This window comes from Mustela erminea, chromosome 12, assembly GCF_009829155.1.
Source record: "Mustela erminea isolate mMusErm1 chromosome 12, mMusErm1.Pri, whole genome shotgun sequence".
Classification (NCBI taxonomy): Eukaryota; Metazoa; Chordata; class Mammalia; order Carnivora; family Mustelidae; genus Mustela; species Mustela erminea.
This window is the reverse complement of record NC_045625.1, coordinates 52,594,788-52,615,885: the sequence shown is the minus strand read 5'-3', so window position 1 is coordinate 52,615,885 and position 21,098 is coordinate 52,594,788. Positions and strand designations below refer to the sequence as shown.

General features: G+C 36.5%; 1 protein-coding gene across 6 annotated transcripts in view; it reads left to right on the top strand.

The window, feature by feature from the left end:
• CCDC171 (coiled-coil domain containing 171) overlaps positions 1-21,098 on the top strand; it is a 306,243-nt gene that overhangs the window by 40,308 nt on the left and 244,837 nt on the right. For 5 of the 6 annotated variants that reach the window (XM_032307226.1, XM_032307225.1, XM_032307229.1 and 2 more), the window contains exons 5-7: positions 3,283-3,473; positions 5,487-5,618; positions 16,072-16,218. In XM_032307226.1, coding sequence (XP_032163117.1) covers positions 3,283-3,473; positions 5,487-5,618; positions 16,072-16,218 — 470 coding nt within the window. The remainder of the gene's footprint in view (positions 1-3,282; positions 3,474-5,486; positions 5,619-16,071; positions 16,219-21,098) is intronic. The other variant, XM_032307227.1, reaches the window with a different exon arrangement.

Below are 21,098 nucleotides of genomic sequence, written 5' to 3'. Positions count from 1 at the left end.
AATAAAGGAGGTTAAATGAAAAGCTCTTTGCTTTAGAGGCAGTTAGGTTCTTAGATCTCCTTTCCAAGAGCAGTGTACTCAGGGATTGCTCTCACATTCTAGAGGGAGCTGGGAGTTGGGTGGCTTAATCTCTGGAGATGATAAAATACAGGGTCTCCAGACTAGCAAAAACAGGACGATAGCATAGTCAATGCCGAATATTGAGAAACTATTCCTTCTAGTCTCCTTTTTCTATTGGTTTCTCCAAAAGCTAGCACCCAGATTTCTATACTCCATGTGAGAGCTTAAAAGACTCTTCTATAGATCATTGGACCAAACCAAGAGGAAAAACCTAATGATACCAAGGTTGGGAGTTTCCTAATAAATGGCCCAACCATATTCTTCTCCAGTGCAGGACGACAGTTATCAAGCCCTATATCCTCACTTTCAGAATCTAGCGTTGGCTATATGAGTGTGTCACCTTTACAGTTACTTTAATTGAGAGAAGAGAACTAAGAATTACCAGATGCTTTCTCTCTAAAATGGAGAGAAAAAAAATAATATTTTGGAAGAATCAGAAACTGCAGGGGAAAAGAAGATTTAACAAACAAGGAGCATTAATATCTACAGAGTTAAAATAGAATATATTTTATCCATGAAGCAAGAATCATTTGCTATAAAAAAAAGGGGAAGCTCTTAGAAATTAAAAATATGAAATCAGGAATGAAAAATATCAATAGAAGCATTGGGAGATGAAAATGGAAGAAATATCCCAGCAATTAGAGTAAAAAAAGCAGAGGTAGAGAAACAGGAAGGAAAAGGCAAGAAAATTTGAGGGTCAATTTGAATAATAGGTAATATTGAAATAATAGATAAGAGACAAAACAGGGAGGGATAAATCCTCTATGAAATTACGTAGGAGGTCTTCTCAGAACTGAAGGTTACGAGTTGCCAGATTGAAAGGGCCCATTGAATATTTACCACCATGACAAGAAATAGACCCACCTGAGGGTAAAGCATTATGCAGTTTCAGAAAAATAGAGACAAAGTGAAGATCTCCTAAAGCTTTTCAAAGAGAAAAGACACAAAAGAAAAATAGGCCATATGCAAATGAACAGGAATGAAATGGCTTTAAATTTCTTGCCTACAATCTGGGATGCTAGACCATGGAATAATGTCATGTTGAGAGAGTAGCTGAATTAGGGGAGACTTTTTTTTTTTTTAAAGATTTTATTTATTTGAGAGAGAGAATAAGAGAGAGGTTAGCAGGAGAAACAGACTCCCTGCTGAGCAGGGAACCTGATGTGGGACTCCATCCCAGGATCCTGACCTGAGCCGAAAGCAGTTGCTTAACCAGCTGAGCCACCCAGGTGCCCCTAGGGGAGACTTTTTGTGCCTCTTATACCTTTGACGATTGAACCTTTTGAACTTAGATCTGTTTGAAACACAAACATTGTTTGTTTATTTTAGTTTCAGAGGAAGAGTCTAGTGATGTATCAGTTGCACGTACACCCAGTGCTCGTCGCAAGTGCTCTCCTTGATGTCTGTCATCCAGTTACCCCATCCCCCAGCTACCTCCCCTCTGCTGAACCTCAGTTTGTTTCCTAGACTTAAGAGTGTCTTATGGTTTGTCTCCCTCTCTGATTTTGTCCCTTTTTATTTTTCCCTCCCTTCCCCATGTTCCTCTGTTCTGTTTCTTAAATTCCACCTGTGAGTGAGATAATATAATATTTGTCTTTCTCTGACTGACTTCTTTCTTTTTTTTTTTTTTTTTAAGATTTTATTTATTTATTTGACAGACAGAGATCACAAGTAGGCAGAGAGGCAGGCAGAGAGAGAGAGGAAGAAGCAGGCTCCCCGCTGAGCAGAGAGCCCGATGCGGGGCTCGATCCCAGGGCCCTGGGATCATGACCTGAGCCGAAGGCAGAGGCTTTAACCCACTGAGCCACCCAGGCACCCCTCTGACTGACTTATTTCACTTAGCATAATACCCTCTAGGTTGCAAATGACAGTATTTCATTCTTTTTGATGGCTGAGCAATATTCCATTGTATTTATATATATATATATAATATACGTATTATTATGTATACATATATACATGCGTATATGTATATATATATATGCCACATCATCTTTATCCATCATCTGTTGATGGACATCTGAGCTCTTTGCATAGTTTGGCTATTGTGAACATTGCTGCTATAGACATTGAGGTACATGTGCCCCTTTGAATCACTATATTTGTGTCCTTTGGATAAATACCCAGTAGTGCAATTGCTGGGTCATAGGGCAGCTCTATTTTCAACTTTTTGAGGAACCTCCGTGCTGTTTTCCAGAGTTGCTGCACCAACTTGCATTCCCACCAACAGTGTAAGAGGGTTCCCCTTTCTCCTCATCCTCACCAACATCTGTTGTTTCCTGACTTGTTAATTTTAGCCATTTTGACTGGTGTGAGGTGGTATCACATTGTGGTTTTAATTTACTTTAATATAACTTAAAAATAATACTACTAACTATGGCTTTTTTTTTTTCTATTTTGGTTTGTTTAACAAGTATGTTTGTGTGTATTTCCTCATTTTATCTTCACAACAGCTTAAGTAGGAGACATTTTATTCCAACTAAAGGTTAGAGAGTCAGAGAGGTTTAATCAGGTGGTAGGTGAGGGAGCCAGACCCATAAAGGGTTCCATTGCTTCTTTTCTAGATGTTGAGGTAGAGCAGCAGCTGTACTGAGTTGAGAGGTGTTAGTTAATGTCGGTGTAATACTAGGATGAGAGGTGAGTTGAGCCTAACCTCGGTGGAGTCAATAGCTGGAGTTCTGAGGGCTGGACCAGTGGCTCCCAACCTCAGTTTTGTGATAGCCTCATGTGTAACTGTGTCACAACTAATTTCTTGCCAATAGCCAAATATCAAAATTTGTAATCTATTAAGTATTTTACAAAAGTAGTCCTATAGACCACAGTTTAAAAAAAACACACAGCGTTTGATTTATTTTCTTGAATAGAAGAAATGTAGTAGAATTGCAGTTGGTGATAGAGGTGCACCCAAACATGGGGATGCCTCTGGGAAGATATCCTACCATTTCATGCAAAATCACCTAGGTCTGGAGGGGAAGAAGAGATTGGGAAATTAGAGAATGGCTTGTTGTGAGTTTTTCTGAGTTGACTGGTGTGAAGTGGTTAAATGTTTTGTTCAGAGATCACGCTGTAAATGGAATCAACTCCAGCGCCTAGGTGTCTGAATTCCTAGGGATTTAATTTGTGGTTATAGGCATACCTATTATTCTTTAATATTTTTAATAGCTCAGAACACAGAACTTCAAGGAAAGGCAAATGAGATGGAGAAAGCATTCCAGACTTCCCAGCTGAAGTGGAAAGAAGAATGCAGAAGATTTGAACATGATTTGGAGGAAAGAGACAATATAATTCAAAGTTGCAATCGAGAATATGATTTACTTATGAAAGAAAAAAGCAGACTAGAGAAAACTGTACAGGTAAATTATTATTTTTTAAAAGATTTATTTATATCAGAGAGAGAGTGAGAGAGAGCACATGGGCGTGCACATGAGCTGGGGGAGGGGCAGAGGGTGAGAGAGAATCTCAAGTGGACTCCCTGCTGAGTGTGGAGCTGGACGTGGGGCTCCATCCCAGGACCGACTGAGCCATCCACCAGGTAAATTATTTTTATGAAATAATTTTTTTAGATTCATTGAGATGTGTTACACATTATTTGAACTTATGCCTAGAAAGGAAAATATCTACCAGAAATCAAAGAAAATCTGATTTCTTCCTGCCCACCCTCCCTCATTCCCTCTCTTCTTGCCTTTCAGGGGCATTTTTGTGGGTCTCTTTTGTAATATGTTTAGCAATATATTAATATGTATGCTGTTTTCTTTTGTGAAAAAGAAGTTGATATCTCTGGTCAAACTAGAAGAACTCACTTATGTGAAAGTATCAGAAAATGAGAACCTCTTGTCCTTTAAGTTTAGCAGTATGAAATTTGCAATTTTAGAAATGTGGGCATTCGATTTTGGTCTGAATATACAATAAATATTAAAAATTATATATCTGATATGGACTTCATTATCTATGTAGAGTACATTCTATATAGATAAGACATGAAAAATATTTGATGACCCTTTACTGAAATTATTTGAGCTATTTACTTTCCTATTTTTTGTTCTTTTTTTCTTTATCTTTCTAAAGTAAAAGTATGGTTTAACTTGAAGTTGCCAACCCCTTAAAAGATAGATTTTGAATTGCTTATATTTGTCATTTTTTCTGAAGCACCAGTTTAAATTAAAAAAAAAATGATAGAAACGCTTTTATTTACTGCTGGTGTATATGGGTTTTCAGAACTCTAGAGAAACGAATCTTTATTAGAGGTAAGTTTACATAAGCATTTCCTAAATGTGAAAGTTTCAGTACAATGTTCCATGGCATTGTCAGCAGATCTTCTGATTTCCTCCATTTCAGACACAGTTTGTCTCTTCCTTTAGTGTTATGCTCCCAGGTCCTTGGTGTGTGCAAGGGTTTCCCCCATCTGAATGGGGGTAGTTTAGGTGGCTCCAGGTGCTCCAAGTTCCTGGGCGGCTGTGTATCACCTTCCCCACGTAAATGTCTAGAGCTACCGGAAGAGAAGCATAATGGCAGTGGCATTCCTTAAAGTCAGTCAATCAGCCTGCACCTCAAGTTATAAAATCTTTTCTGTGATCTGGCTGAGCTGCTTGATAAGAGAACTCTGCTTGATTTTATGCTACTGGCTTTGAGCTGATCTGCACAGACTAAGTAGGGGAATACAGGGGAATATAGGGTTCAATAGGGTTCAATAGGCATTTTCCCCGAAGGGGGAAAAGCTGAACGCCTTTGTGAAGACTTTCCATTAGTGAAAGTTGTAAGGGTAATGTTCATAATGCAGATCCTAGCTACTGTTTATATGGACACTGAAGGCTTTCCCTCCTTCTCATATCAACCACACAGTCTTTCTCCTTGTGTCAATGGGAACTTAGTTTTAAATGGGGCTTCTTGCTTTAACCAAGTTAAATCTTATAAATGTAGTACAACTAGGAAAATCCAAGAAGAAAAGTCTTTTGTGAGTATTATCTGTAGAACAAGAAATTAGTCATAGCCCAAACCTTAAAAATTTTTTGATTTTTAAGATGTTTAACATTTTAGTGTTTCCTTATCCTGATTTGTTGCATGAAATACCTTTCTTACCACTTTTGGTTAATACAGTGTCCTCTGTGAGTTTTATAAATTACATATTTGTTCATAGGTAATTAGAACTTCCCATATTATCTACTTTACATAGAGATGTACATATAGATTACATATAATCTACATTTCAATGATCAAAATATATTATAGTTCTATTAATGATTTTAACATAAATATAATGAGTTTTAGCTATAGGTAAGGAGAACCCTTGGTACACTTGAATTGGGGATGAAGGAAGAAAGATGACTTTCATTGATCAAATAGTAAAGCAAGATTTTATTCGTATAAAGGAAGCATTGGAAAAACATCAGCAGGAGAAGAATGAGATGGAGTCTCATATCAGGGAGACAGCACTGGAGGAGTTTAGATTACAAGCAGAACAATGGGAAGCAGAAAGAAGAGAGTTACAATTTATAGTACAGGTATTTAAAAAATAATAATTTAGTTCCTTAAATATGTCTTTTAAATGCTTATGATATTAAATACTACATTAGTGCAACAATTGGCTAGTTTACTCAACACAGAAATGATTCCTAATCTTTGATCTGTCGAAGGCCATGTTTCATTTGGGGTTACATGACAATATGGGCAACTCTTATGAGCAGACTATCTGAATTAGAGTTGGGTGACTTCTGTTGCATAAATTATGTGATTTTTGAGACCTATATACATTTGGTATTTTATTTTTCCAGTTTAAAATATGAGACTGTTCACAGCCTTTAAATAGCATAAAGAAATAGAATGATTGGCTTTTAGATATTAAAGGATGCTTATAAATTAATATAGCATAGTGATTTTTCAACTCTTTTTTTTTTTAAAGATTTTATTTATTTATTTGATAGAGAGAGATCACAAGTAGGCAGAGAGGCAGACAGAGAGAGGAGGAAGCAGGCTCCCCACTGAGCAGAGAGCCCGATGCGGGACTTGATCCCAGGACCCTGAGATCATGACCTGAGCCGAAGGCAGCGGCTTAACCCATTGAGCCACCCAGGTGCCCTTCAACTCTTTTTTTAAGAAGAGCAAATTAAAAAAAAGCTTTTTATTTAAATTGAATTAATGTATGACGTATTATTAGTTTCAGAGGTAGAGATCAGTGATTCATCAGTCTTATATAACACCCAGTGCTCATCACATCATGTGCCCTCCTTAATGTCAGTTACCCAGTTACCCCATCCCCCCACCCACTCCCCTCCAGCAACCTTCAGTTTGTTTAGTATGATTAAGAGTCTCTTATGGTTTGTCTCCCTCTCTGCCTTCGTCTTGTTGTTTTTTTCTCCCTTAAGAAGAACAAATTCTTTTTTTATTTTAAAGATTATTTATTTATTTATTTGACAGAAAGAGAGAGAGAGAGAGAAAGAGAGCATAAGTAGGGGGAGCAGCAGGCAGAGGGAGAGAGAGAAGCAGGTTCCCTGCTGAGTGAGGAGCTCTATCCCCAGACCCCAGAGATCATGACCTGAGCAAAACGCAGCTGCTTAACGACTGAGCCACCCAGGCATCCCAAGAAGAGCAAATTCTTAATCGTGTTCTATTTACTCCTTTTCCCCATCACACAGAATCCCCAAGCCTTCAAATAGTCTGGTTGGAAAATAACTGATTATACCCAACCCCCATTGTAGATGAGCAGATGGAGATTTATGATTTACTCAGATCATAGTCTGAGTAATTAATGTGGGAAGAGACTACCAGTCACCAGATTCTCATTTTGGTGTATTGTGCATTTTTTTCAGGAGATTACATATAAATTATTTTGAAAGAAAGAGAAGAGAAATTTAAACTGTTAATTCACTGACCAACTTAACTTAAAATTTAAAATAAATTTCCATAATTTCTTCTATTACTTATTTGGTGATAAGATATTTTCTCTGTATAAAACAACAAATTGAAATACAGTCTTTGTAGACTATAGACACACCAAGGTACACATTCTTCACAGAATGAAGAATATCCATCTAAAATGAATTTTGGAGTAGTTTTATGTTAGAAACCACTCTGCAAGACAAAGGCAGCCCAAAACATGCAGAGAATAAGAGCCACCTTATTTCTTTAAGAGCGACAGTGGAAATATTGAATTAGTTATATATGTAAGTATTCAAAATACCAACAAATCCACAGCTTTGCCAAACCCTTGGTCTTGGATGTTGTTTTCTTACCAGTCACTCCATTTGTAGAATCTGGAAAGATATTATAGTCATTCTTTAGACCTCTTGGTATTCTTAGAGTCTGTTTGTAATTTGTATTCCTTCCTTTCTTCCTTCCTCTTTCCCCTCCCTTCTTCCTTCCTTCCTTCCTTCCTTGTACAGACTGAGTTTCTGCTGTGGGTGCTGAGGATACAAAATTGATTAAGATCCTTGAAGATCTTAAAACAGAGAGACATGTAAAGAGAGAAATTGGAATATAATAAAAGTTTGAACAGAATGCTATGGGTCATGAAAGAGAAATTAAGTGCCTGGGAGATTGGGGAAATCATCACAGAATGGCTGACACTTGAACTGTTGTTGATAATTGTTTTAAAGTCTACCTGAAACAAACAAGTAAACATAAGTAAATGAAAATAACCTCTTCATTTCTGAACACTCAGAAATCTCCAGTGCCAATAGTCAGAAGCCCTAAACTTGTAAAATATGATTCAGAAGCCTTTATATTTAAATGTGGGAGTGATGTGATTTTAGATGCAGTTTCTTGGGTAGTTCTATAAACCTTAGATGAAATGTATGTGACTTTATATTATGAAGTACTAAAGGAATAAAGTGTCAGTCTTTTTTTTTTTTTTAAGATTTTATTTTATTTTTTTTAAGTTATCTCTACACCCAACATGGGGCTCGAACTCACAGCCCTGGGATTGAGTCTTATGCTCCCCCGACCAAGCTAGCCCGGCACCCTGGTATCAGGCTTTAATTATTATGTATGGGAAAGAATAGGGAATATACTCCTTAGTTACTCTGACCTTTTGTAAGATAATTTTTTAAAGTTTTTATTTAAATTCCAATTAGTTAACAAATAGTGTAATATTAGTGTAAGATACACTTTATTGTATTGTATCACTGAAATGTTCAGAGCTCAGTCTCTCAATTTCCTGTCCTTTTAACATTAACAAAATAAAACTGTTTTTCCTTTTTAAAGCAAGTTTAAGAAACTATTTGTATTTTTTAGAAGTCTTATTTTAAATAAGTTGAGGGATAGATTGAAATTCTCTTCTCTGTTGGCTATTGATGGGTTTAGGTTTCCATTGTATAATTAGATGTTAGTATAGTATAGTGTTCTCTTTGTGTAACTCTCTAAGGGAATTCAGCTTTTAAAATACGTTTAAAAAAAAAAAAAAAACCTCCTAAGTGAAATCCCATCTTTAACAGACAAAGCAGGTGTAGTATTTCTTTCATCTGGGCTTTAGAATTCAGTCCCACTATTAAAAAAAAATCTTAATTTTATGCCATGTCTCTTTTCTTTCCTAGTAATTGAAAAGCTAAATAGAGGTGTACTTCTCTGGAATATTAATGGGAACTCTAGTGCATTTACCTCATTTTCAAAAAGTATTTCTCACTTTTTTAAAATGCATGTCCTCTTCTGATAAACATAAAAACTCCATGTCTTCCTTTAACACTATTTGAAATTTCAAAACAAATCAAAGCCAATTTAATTTAAAAACAAAGTGTTTATATTGATTTTGAAACACATATTCTTATTTTTATCTCTGCTTATTAAATTTTTATCTCTGCTTACTAAATTTTTACCTTAAAATGACTGTTTGTTATGTTTTTATTTATTTTTTCTTCATTCCTGCTCTAGCAATGGGAATTTTGAGGATGCTTACTTGCTTTTGTTTTTAAGACTTAATTCATTTATTTGACGCAGAGAGCATTAGCTTGGTGGGGGGGAAGGGGAAGGGAGGAGCAGAGGAAGAAGGAGAAGCAGTCTCCCCACTGAGCAGGGAGCCCCACATGGGGCTTGATTCCAGGACTCCAGGATCATGACCTGACCCGACCTGAGCTGAAGACAGATGCTTAACCAACTGAGTCATCCAGGCGCCCCTTCAACGTATAATTTATCAGTAGGATTGAGAGCATTTAGAAGATGTATATTTTTTTGTATTTGTTTCCCAAATTCTAGAACTCAACCAGGGAATAAAATGATCCTTTCCTCCTTCATCGACTAAATTCAGTTTAAGTGTCTAGTGATAAAGGGATGGCAGAGTCTTTAATGGCAAAACTCATGAGGAATGTAGACTGAAAATAACATACACTGAAGAGGAGGGAGAGTGGGGACGCAGTAAAGAAGGTATCAGGGCAGGCTTAGGCATTAGTAGGTCAGATGTTAGGGAGTGGAGGGCAAGGTATGGAAGAATGACCCCATAGACACAGTTACGATCTAGGGACAGCTTGGAGGAAGCTCCACTGGGAAGGAAGTATTTCAGAAGTTTGCGTGAAATGGTCTAGAGCGGCAAGGAGCATTTCTTTGCAGTTACCTAGGAAACTGCCCACTTGTGCCCTGTGTAAGCGAGCGGCATAGACAGTGACTCAGGCGCTGGGTATACTGCCTTGTTTCCAATCAGGAAATAGCTTTATAGTCAGTTCATAAAATGACTATATATTGTGCTCACTGTAAAAAATGCCCTCATTTAGAGAAACTTAAAAGCAAAAGTGAAGGTCCTATGACTCCGCCTCGAATCCCACTCCTTATCTAAGGGGATATAAACATTTATCACTGTATTACATAAACGGAATTCTATTTCTTGGTGTGTTTGGTGTTCATCTTTTGACATCCTTGTATTATTCTTGTAGGATTTGCATGGTTTTCTGCCATATGGACGTTCCCAGTATGTATTGAGGAATCCCTTATTGAAAGACATTTTATTTCCTTCAAAAATTTTTTGCTCTAATCGAGATTTGGGGTGCCTGTCTGGCTCAGTCCATAGGGCATGTGATTCTTGGCCTTGGGGTTGTGGGTTCATGCCCCGTGTTGGGCATAGAGCTTACTTTATAAATTCTTAAAAAGATTTTATTTATTTATTTGAGAGAGAGAGAGACAGAGAGCATGAGAGGGAGAGAGAGCAAGCACGAGCAGGGGGAAGTGCAGAGAGAGAGGGAGAAGCCGATTCCCCACTGAGCAGGAAACCTGATGCAGGGGTGTATCCTTGGACCCCAGGATCATAACCTGATCCAAAGGTAGACATTTAACCAACTGAGCCACCCAAGCACCCCAGCTTACTTTAAAAAAGAGAAACCACAACAACAAAAACCCCAAACAAAACGGAAGAAACGATTCACTAACATTCCTGGCCATATCTTTGAGCTGTAGGACAAGTGATTGAACTGTGTAAATGCCTAAACGTATCACTGCTTAATGTGCAAGCTTATGGATTCATCATGATTGGTACTGCACAAAGTTAGTACCATTTTACACTTTGTGGCTGCAAACACTATTTCTTTTTGTAGAACTGTGCTGGCTTGGGGGATTTCAGGAGATAAGCATGTACTAGGTTGGGGTGGTAACTAGCTAAATTGATCTATTTTGTGAGGTAGGGAGGAGGACTACTTTAGCTCTGATAGGTTTCTAACCATACTTTTGTAATTCTTCAGACCTAAAAACTGTATTTTGGAGTCTGAGAAATGTTGTTTATATAGTACATATAAAAAATTATAGTTTGGGGGCTATGTTTCTGAAACCTGTGGACAGAAAGCAAGTTTATTTTCTAGTAGCGCAATGTGGTTTCCTGTGATGGTAAAAGTCAGTTCAAAGCCTCATTTTAAAATATTTTAAGTTCAACACCTCCCTCTAGTGGATAAAAGAAAAACTCCTTCAATTTCCATTGTCCTTACAATAATGATTGTGTTACACACCCACACACATCATACTTAACTTTTTCACTGTCAGGATCCCGGTAGCTTTTTGTTTTATTACAAAATAAATTCTGTGACAAAATTTCTAAACCTTTATTTTCAAGGAGAGAAGTTATTCTTGATATATAACTGCATGAACTATTTTATAACTCTTTTGGAATTTTCTTGTATGTTATTTATAAAGCACCCCAGACTTGGATTGTGTTGATAAAACCATAAACTTAAAACGAATATTTCAACATACAAAAAATAGCAGGGGTTAATATAACCAGTACCCAGCATAACATACCATATCATTAAATACTAATATTTACCATCAAGATCATGTTTGTCGTATCTGTTTCAGAATTAAAAACAGACAAGCAATAAATTGTTACATTATTAAGACTGACTATTCTGAATTACTTCATTATCCCACCATCACCCTATTCACAAAAGATAGCAGTATTCTGAAGTTAGTGTTTAGTATTCTGTCTGTATACGTTGACAGTGTATCCAATTATTTTGTTATTTTTTGTGTTTTAAAAATATACATAGATTATTGCAAGGTATGAATCTTTGTCCAGCTTATTGTTCTCACTTGTGTTTTTGAGAATTATCCAAATTAATAAACTGGCTCTGTTTCATTCAATTTAACTGATATGTAGCATTTTATCCTATGCGTATCTGACAATTAATTTCCATTACTGCATTGATTGAGATTTAAATTCTTCCCAGCTTTTAATTATCACATACCATGCTTTCACAAATATCAAATATTTTTGTTTATGTGGGTATGTAGTTTGTGTATATGCAATTACTTAGAGGAAAAATATATGCCAAGTTGTTCTCCCATGTGGTTGTACCAATTCAAAAGAAGAGTTCCTCTTCCCTACAGTCTCTTGAATATTTGGTATTTTTCAGGTCTAGTTTCCTTTGCAATAGGAAGTGTGTGAAATTGTTTCTCATTCTTGCTTAAATTTCTTTCCCTGACATTGAGCATGTTATAGTTACTGGTCATTCATGTTTCTTCTTTTGTGAACTGCCAGTTTATAAGTTTTCTCTTTTTCCTTTTGGATTGTTTGTATATTTTTATTGATTTATAGGAGTTTTTAATCTATTTGGTTGCTAAACCTTGCCTCATTATATCCCCAGGATAAATGTGGAGACAATTATGTTGTATTTGATGCACAGTTCTAAATGTTAGTATAGTTGAATTTATTGGTCTTTTTCTTTATTAATAGTGTTTTTATGTCTTCAGTAACCTAAAGTCATAAAGAGTATGCATTTTTTCTATACATATTATGGGAAGGTCTAATTTTATTTAATTTTTTCCAAAGGATAACCAAATGCCCCATATCAGTTATTCAACTGTCTGTTTTGTCACCACTCACTGATTTATAGTGTTGTTCTCTCATCTGTCAAGTTCCTTTCCATCTAGGGTTTGATTTCTGAGTGCTGTGTTCTGTTTCACTTGTCTATTTATGAATCAGAGGTAGTCTTGGTATCTGCCAAGACAAGTTCCCCTCTCCATATTCTTTTTTTTTTTCTTTTAACAGATTTTACTTATTTATTTGACAGAGACACAGTGAGAGAGTGAACACAGCAGGGAGAGCGGGAGAGGGAGAAGTAGACCTCCTGCTGAGCAGGCAGCCTGATGCGGCTCAATCCCAGGACCCTGGGATCATGACCCCAGCTGAAGGCAGCTGCCTAACGACTGAGCCATCTAGGCACACTTCCCAGTCCCCCCATCTTTTTAATATTTGTTTTTTAATGGGAGAGGAGAGTTATTCTTAACCTTTTAATCTTCCATATAAGTTTGGGTTTAGTTTGTAATATTCCACCCAAACTTGGTGAAATTTTGATTGGAATTGGGTTGGATTTTAAGGTCAGTTTGGCATAAAGTTGACATCCTTAATTTCTTCTGTTTTCCATCCTTTTATATTTTTGTTCTGTTTCCTGAGAGTTTTCTTCAATTTCATGTTGTAACTTTTCTACTGAATTTTCATTTCTTCTTTTGGGTTATTAACTTTCCCGTGCTCTTGCTTGTTCTTGGACTATACTTTCCTTATAGTAGGCTCATTCTTGTCACATAGTTACACATGTTTTTTCCTTGAGATGAAAACTTTAAAGATTTTTTCCCTTATCAACTTCCAAATATACAATACAGTATTTATTGTTAACTAAAGTCGCCAGCTTGTACTTAACATCCCAGAACTTACTATCTTATAGCTTTTGACTACCTTCACTTATTTCTCCCATTCCCTGCCCTCCAGCTCTGGCAGTCACCAGTCTGATCTCTGTTTCTGTGAGTTTGGTTCCTTTCGATTCCACGTGTCAGTGAGATTACACAGTTTTTACCTTTTCCTCTCTGATTTATTTCGCTTAGCTTAATGCCCTCAGGATGCATCAGTGTTGTCACAGATGGCAGGATTTCCTTCCTTTTTATGGCCGAATAATATTCCTCTATGTACATGTGTGTGTGGGTGTGTAACATTTTGTTTATCCATTCATCTGTTAATGGACACTTAGGTTGTCATATCTTGACTATTGTATTGAGAATACTGATTTTCAAGGCTATTAGGAGCTAGTGGAAAGGGGCATGGATTTGGGGCAAGCTAAAATGCTACAAAGCTCACCATTCTTACAGAGATTCAGCTGGTTTTCTTGAATAAGTGCTTATTGATAAGATTATTGCAAGCCTATGGTTAATTTCCAGTCATAAAAAAATTTGATTTCGGCTTTTTTTTTTTTTTTTTTGCCAGTGTTCTTGCTGCTTTTATGGAGGGAAGAATTTTTGGCAGTCCTTACTTTGCCATTGTGAAATTGCTTCTGTTCTCTGAAGATATTTTGAAGGTTTATTCTCTCTCTCTCTGCTTTTTTTTTTTTTAATATTTTATTTTTTTATTTGACAGAGAGTGCGCACGAGTGGGAGGGACAGAGGGAGAGGGAGGGAAAATCCCAACCAGACCCCGCACCAAGCCTGGAGCCCAACATGGGGCTGATCCCAGGAACCCAAGACCACAACCCCAGCTGAAACCAAGAGTTAGATGCACAGCCAACTGTGCCACCCAGGTGTCCCTTAGAATGGAAAACTTATTTTATTTTAAAAAATTTTTTATTTATTTGTTTATTTGACAGAGAGAGAGAGATCACAAGTAGGCAGAGAGGCAGAGAGAGAGAGGGAAGCAGGCTCCCTGCTGAGCAGAGAGACCGATGTGGGGCTCGATCCCAGGACCCTGAGTTCATGACCTGAGCTGAAAGCAGTGGCTTAACCCACTGAGCCACCCGGTGCCCCTAGAATGGAAAAATTTTGACAACATATCAAACTGATAAATCTTGATGCTAAATTGACAAGGTTACAGAGCCTACTTCTCCCTCTGCTGCTCCCCCTGCTTGTGCTCTCTCCCTCTATCTGCAAATAATTAAATAAAATCTTTTTTAAAAATTAAAATAAATTATATGCCCTCTTGACTGCCACATCATCTCTAACTTTCTATCATCCACACAAAGTACTATGTATATTTTTAAATGAATAAACAGTAATTTACAAGAGTTCATGGATAGTCAGCTACATAGTGGTAATCTCACGAGTGAGGGGTATGGAGAGAAGGAATTACACGAGGTTTTGTTCTTCATCCTTTGACTGTGGACGGTACTGTCCAGTGCTGTCCAAGTTAGAGTCTTTTATAGAGAATTGTATTTGGTGCTTGGGACATTCTCAGATCTTCTGATGATACCTTTTGAATGGCTGGCAGTACTTGAAACCATTTTGGATCCGTATGTGCTTGTCTGTCCCGGAATAAGATTGTGCTGGTGAAGGAAGGTAAGAAGGGAGCTTGTCTCAGAGACCTAAGTGGGAACGATGAATGTAAACACTGACCTGTGGAAAATACATGGATATGCGTGTTAACTTCCTGTTTGAACTTTCATAACGTTCAACTCTGATTTCTGAGTTTAGTTGGAAAAGATTGAGAGATTTCAGTAGAACACTACCTGATGTTATCTTCCTTCCAGTAATACAGCAAAGATTTGAAAACTTGAAAACTGAAAGAAATGAAACACAGCCATCTAGTGGATGCAACTCGAAGAACTATAACAATAGTTAAAGTACCAAGAGCTCACATAAAAACCTCTTAAGGGCCATTATCAGGCATTCAAGCTAATCACTTCTCCTCACACAAAGGAGCAATGTACATCTGTATTACAAAATATTTAAAAATTTTAACGAGCAGGGAAAACATTATAAATGGCATTTGGACTACAGCATTATGTAAATACCCTCAGAGGTCAATTGAACTAGCATAACGTTATAGTATGTTTTATACATTTTGAACCGTAACATGTGTTAACCAGAGCTCTAAAATTGTAAAATTCCCATAATTCTTTTTTTAAAATTTTATTTTTAAGTAATCTTTGCATTCAGCCTGGGGCTCAAACTCATGATCCTGAGATTGAGTTGATGCTGTACCAACTGAACCAGCCAGACGCCGCCAAATTATAAAACTCCAGTCGTGCTTTTTTGAATATGTGTATATTCTGAAACATTGCTGGAATATCTAGATCTCTTTTGCCTATGAGAGAAAGTGTCTATAAGATCCTTGAACAACATGGGTTTGAACTGTATAAGTCCATGGATTTTTTTCAATGAATATGTAGGAAGGCTTTTTAGAGATTTTGGACAATCTGAAAAAACTTGGAGATGAACTGTGTAGCCTAGAAATACTGAAAAAATTTAAGAAAAAGTTAAGTATTATAAGAATACAATACATAATACATATAATCATAGAAAATACGGGTTAATTGACTGTGTTATCAGTAAGGCTTCCTATCAACAGTAGGCTCTTGGTAGCCAAGTTTTTGGGGAGCCAAAAGTTATTTACAGATTTTTTGACTGCTCATGAGTGGGTGTCCCTAATCCTCATATTGTTCAAGAGTTAACTGTATAAATTAACCTATTTTTGTGGTTGAAGCACAGGTTTACTCACTGTCTTCTATGAAATATGTTTTTGTCATTGTTAGCTTATAAACTGTATTGATGCAGAAACGAATTACTTTCTAGGAGCAAGATAATGCCGTACAAAATATGCACAAGAAGGTAGAAAAATTAGAAACTGAGCACATGGACTGCTCTGATCTTCTGCGACGACAAACAAGTGAACTCGAATTTAGCACTCAACGAGAAGAACGTCTTAGAAAAGAATTTGAGGTATATTTTCTCATTCTTTTAAAACCTATATGTGTTTTCCAGTTAGTAATTTAAAAAGTCAGAAAAAGTTTTACTCTACTATCAAATAAAAAACTTTTTTTTTCAGCATTTATTTGTATTGAATATCTGGCTTCTTTGAAAACTTTGTATTTGAGTAAATTATATTTTGCCCCTAATTTTTAAAATCTATCCATTTTTAACAGTTAATTCCCATGGAATATTTGGAAAGTTTGAAGGTAATCGTTTATATGGTAAGATTTTGAGGAAGCAACTCAGAAAAGGATTTTGTATACATAATATTAAATTCTCATTTTGTAGATTGGATCATATACTAGATGCATGGTTTTGTGGAATACATTTCAGGTGAGACTTTAGATGGAAAAGAAGCATCAAGTTACAAATGAAAGTTATGATTTTGATGAGAGAATGATATAATCACTTTAATTTTGAGAGAAATCTGTTTGTTAATTCTTTTTTAAACTTTCCTTTTGTTTATGGGAAATTTAAGTATTTCAATAGGTAAAGAAGTTTTGTCTTAGACATAATTTATAATTGTAATTAGGTAAATAAACATTTATAAGGAGAATTCAGTGATAGAATCCAGAGCTAATCCAGTTAAATTCACTGCTGTCATTTAACATTGTTCTGGAAGCCAGAGAAGGATATGATGGCAGAGCAGCAATAAGAAGTACAGTTGTTGGAAAGAAGGAGGCATGACTCTTATTTTTGAAAGATGCACTTATACTGTGAATAGTCAAGAAAATCAACTTTAGAATTATTGACACTGGTAAGAACATTCAGTAAGGAGGCCAGGAAGAAAAGAAAAGTAACAATTTTATTTACATTCTTATATTCCAGCAATAGTCAGAGAATAAAACATGTAAAAAATTTTCTTCACCACCGTGACAAGAATAGGAATATAATTAACTACAGACACATTAAAAAGTTACCAGATTTAACTGAGAGTCTTCAAAGAAAATGGTGAGACCTTTTGGAGACACTCAGCACTAAAAAGATATGAATCCTTCCTAGATTATATTATGGGTTAAAATATTTCCAATAAAAAACTCAGTGGAATTATTTTGGGAATAAAGATTCAGATATTCATGTGAAAGACTAAAGAGCTACTACACAAGGGTCTCTCATACCTTTTTAGAAAGATTTTATTTGGGGCACCTAGATGGCTCAGTTGTTCAGTGTCTGCCTTCGGCTCAGCTCATGATCCCAGGGTCCTGGGATGGAGTCCCATGTCGGGCTCCCTGCTCAGCGGGAAGCCTGCTTCTCCTTCTCCCACTTCCCCTGCTTGTGTTCTCTCTCTCGCTCTCCCTCTATGTCAAATAAATAAAATCTTAAAAAATATTTTATTTATTTGAGGGAGAGAGAGAGAGAGCGCGAGTGCGAGCACCTGAGAATGGGGAGGGCAGAGGGAGAGGCAGAGAATCTCAAGCAGAGTCCGCTCTTAGCATAACTCCAATGTTGGTCTCCATCCCACAACCCTGAGATCATGACCAGAGCTGAAACCAAGAGTTTGACACTTAACCAACTGGGCTACCCAGGCGTCCCTAGAATATTTTAAGAGAAATGAGCAGAGACTTACTATATCAGAGATTAATAACTATTATAAAGCCTTAGTAATATATCAGTGGTGGTTTTTTCCTTGTATGCAACAGAAACCAACTTTGGCTAACTTCAGTAGGGAATTACTGGAGGAATATGGGAATCACATTTGCGATTAGGATGAAAGTTGGGGAATCAGGCTCAGAAATGAATCCCAGAGCATCCCCAGATGTCTTGGGAATGGAAATGATGGAGGAAGTTAGGGTGAATTGATATCAGTAATTTTAATTTTATTTGTTTACCAGTAACAGTTGGTATCATTCTTTTTGTCACTTTAGGATTCAAATCCCAAAGAGAAAATATTCAATTGAAAGAGGTAGTTTGCCCCAAATAAATCTCTCTCAATTCTGCTAAAATTAAAGCCCCCCCAAAAGAAATTTTTTCTTTTTTTTTTAAATTAATCTTTTATTTTTTTATTAACATATAATATATTATTAGCCCCAGGGGTACAGGTCTGGGAATCGCCAAGTTTACACACTTCACAGCATTCACCATAGCACATACCCTCCCCAATGTCCATAACCCCACCTCTCTTTCCCTCTCCTCCAACCCTCAATTTGTTTTGTGAGATTAAGACTCTCTTATAGTTTGTCTCCCTCCCGATCCCATCTTGTTTCATTTATTCTTTTCCTATCCCCAAACACCCCACGTTGCCTCTATAGTTCCTCAAATCGGGGAGATCACATGATAATTGTCTTTCTCTGATTGATTTATTTCGCTCAACATGATACCCTCTAGTTCCATCCACATCATTGCAAATGGCAAGATTTCATTTCAAAAGAAATTTTTATAAAGAATATTCAGTTTCTGGTACCAAAAGAAGGGGAAAAGACATTGTTGAGTGGCCAAAAAGTACAGTAAGTCTAAGACCAGATTTTTAATGGTACAGATTGAAAGGCCAGTAGTAGACTTGTAGAATATATATAAAATCTAGTATATGAAGATACCACTTTAAATTAATGAGGATAGGAAAGATTATTCAATCATCTTGAAACATGGATAACTATTTAACTATTTGGTTAACAATTTAACTAAAATAAAATTAGATTCCCAGCTTACATCATATTGTAAAATAAGTTCCAGTTGGATTAAAAAGAGTAAAAATATTAAAAGCTGACAAAGAAGAAAAAAACTTGTGTTTTTTGCTCTCTGAGTCTAGTATGACTTATTATTAATCATAAAAGCAGAGGAGCAAAAATCAACAGATTTTTGCTGAGTTATTCTCTTGTGTAATTTTTTTCCTCAGGGCTTTTGCTGTTCTTTCTCTCTGGCTTTTATTATTCAAGTGTCAGATCAACTGGATTGATGCTTTGACTAGGAGAAATTAAAGTCATATATATGTAAATTCTCCACTTCAAATAAAATAAGACAAACACATGAGAAAAATATTTACAGCAAAATGTAGATCTATCTCTGTCTCTACATCTCTTTATCCAAATTCCCCCCACTATTTGGTAAGAAAAAGGAGAAAACCTTTATGAAAAAAAATCTACCAAGGACTTTAAAGAAGATGTGAAAGATGTTCAGATGAATAGCAAACATATGAAAAATGCTTGCCATCAGAAAGGCTGTAACAGTCATGATACCAAGACTAAAGAAAAGGTAACACCCAGTGTCAGTGAGGGAGCCGTTAAAAGTTCCTGGGTCTTGCTGCTGAGAGGGCAAATGGATAAAGCCTTCCAAGAGCTGTGTTTGGCAAATTTATGTGGTCTTCATCAGAAAATCATCACACCCTTTGAGGCCTCCGGCTCATGGCTCAGCCATAACCTGGGACTTCATTGTCCTCCGCTGGATCTCCTGTTTCCTAGGTCCCTGTGTGTTTTTTACGCCAGTGGTGTATGTAGTCTAGTAGCTGCTAAAGAAAGGGTATATGAGAGCTCAGTTTTAGCTGATCTTGTGTTTCTGAGTGTGATTTTTATGAATAAAGTATTAGAGTAGATATAATTTGGCCAAATATAGAATTTTAGTTTAAAGTCATTTTCTCTTAATATGTGAAGGCCTTACCTTCCTCATTCCCCGGCTCTTCTGTTGCTGTTGAGAGGCCTAATGTTATTCTGGTTTGTGTTTCTTTGATGGTGATCTTCCTCCCTCATTCTTGTCATCTCTGTAAGTTTTCTTGGTCCTCTGTTCTTTTCAAACTTTTTTTTTTAATGGAAAGTTTTAAACAAACATATTTTAAAAAGTGAACAGAATAGTATAATGAACCTAATGTATCCATCACCAGCTTCAACAATGATCTATATATGGCCAGTATTTTATCATTTATGTCCCCACTCACTTTCCCCCCTCCCATATTATAGTGAAATGAATCCCAGTCACAGTATTTTACTGTAAATATTTATTACAATTTAAAAAAAAATGAGGGATCTTTATTTAGAGTCACATTTTCAATATTAAAACTAAATTAACAGGAACATCACTTAATATAATCAAATATCCAGGCTTTATTCAAATTTCAGATTGTTCCACAATTTGATATAAATGGTGTAAATGTGTGTAAATGCAGTTTGAGTCAGAATTCCAGTTACACGTTACAATTGGTTGATATTTTTTTCTCTCTCTTTTAAAGAAGATTTTATTTATTTATTTGAGAGAGAGAGAGATTGCGTGCGTAAGCAGGGAGAGGGACAGAGGAGAAGGGAGAGAGAGAAAGAGAGCACACTCCATACTGAGCTCAGAGCCCTACACGGGACTCGATCTCATGATCCTGAGATCACGACACCAAGATCACCACCGGAGCTGAAACCAAGAGTCTGTTGCTCAAACTACTGAGCCACCCAGGCACTCTGGTTGATATGTCTCTTAAATCTCTTTTAATGTACAGATTCTTTGTCTATAGCTCTCTTGTTTCCTTATATTTGTGAGGACACCAAATTATTTGTGCCATAGAGTTCCCACTGACTCTGCAATCGCAGGACATCAAATATAAATAATGTTTCTTTGTATAGATCTTTTTAAATTCATGGTGACCATTTTAGTTAGGAAATGCATGCCCTTCATTTGGAGGAATTCTTTTTTTTTTAAAGATTTTATTTATTTGACAGAGAGAAATCACAAGTAGACAGAGAGGCAGGCAGAGAGAGAGAGAGGGAAGCAGGCTCCCTGCTGAGCAGAGAGCCCGATGTGGGACTCAATCCCAGGACCCTGAGATCATGACCTGAGCCGAAGGCAGCGGCTTAACCTACTGAGCCACCCAGGTGCCCCCATTTGGAGGAATTCTTTTGTGTTATTCTCTTGTGTAATTTTTTTCCTCAGGGCTTTCA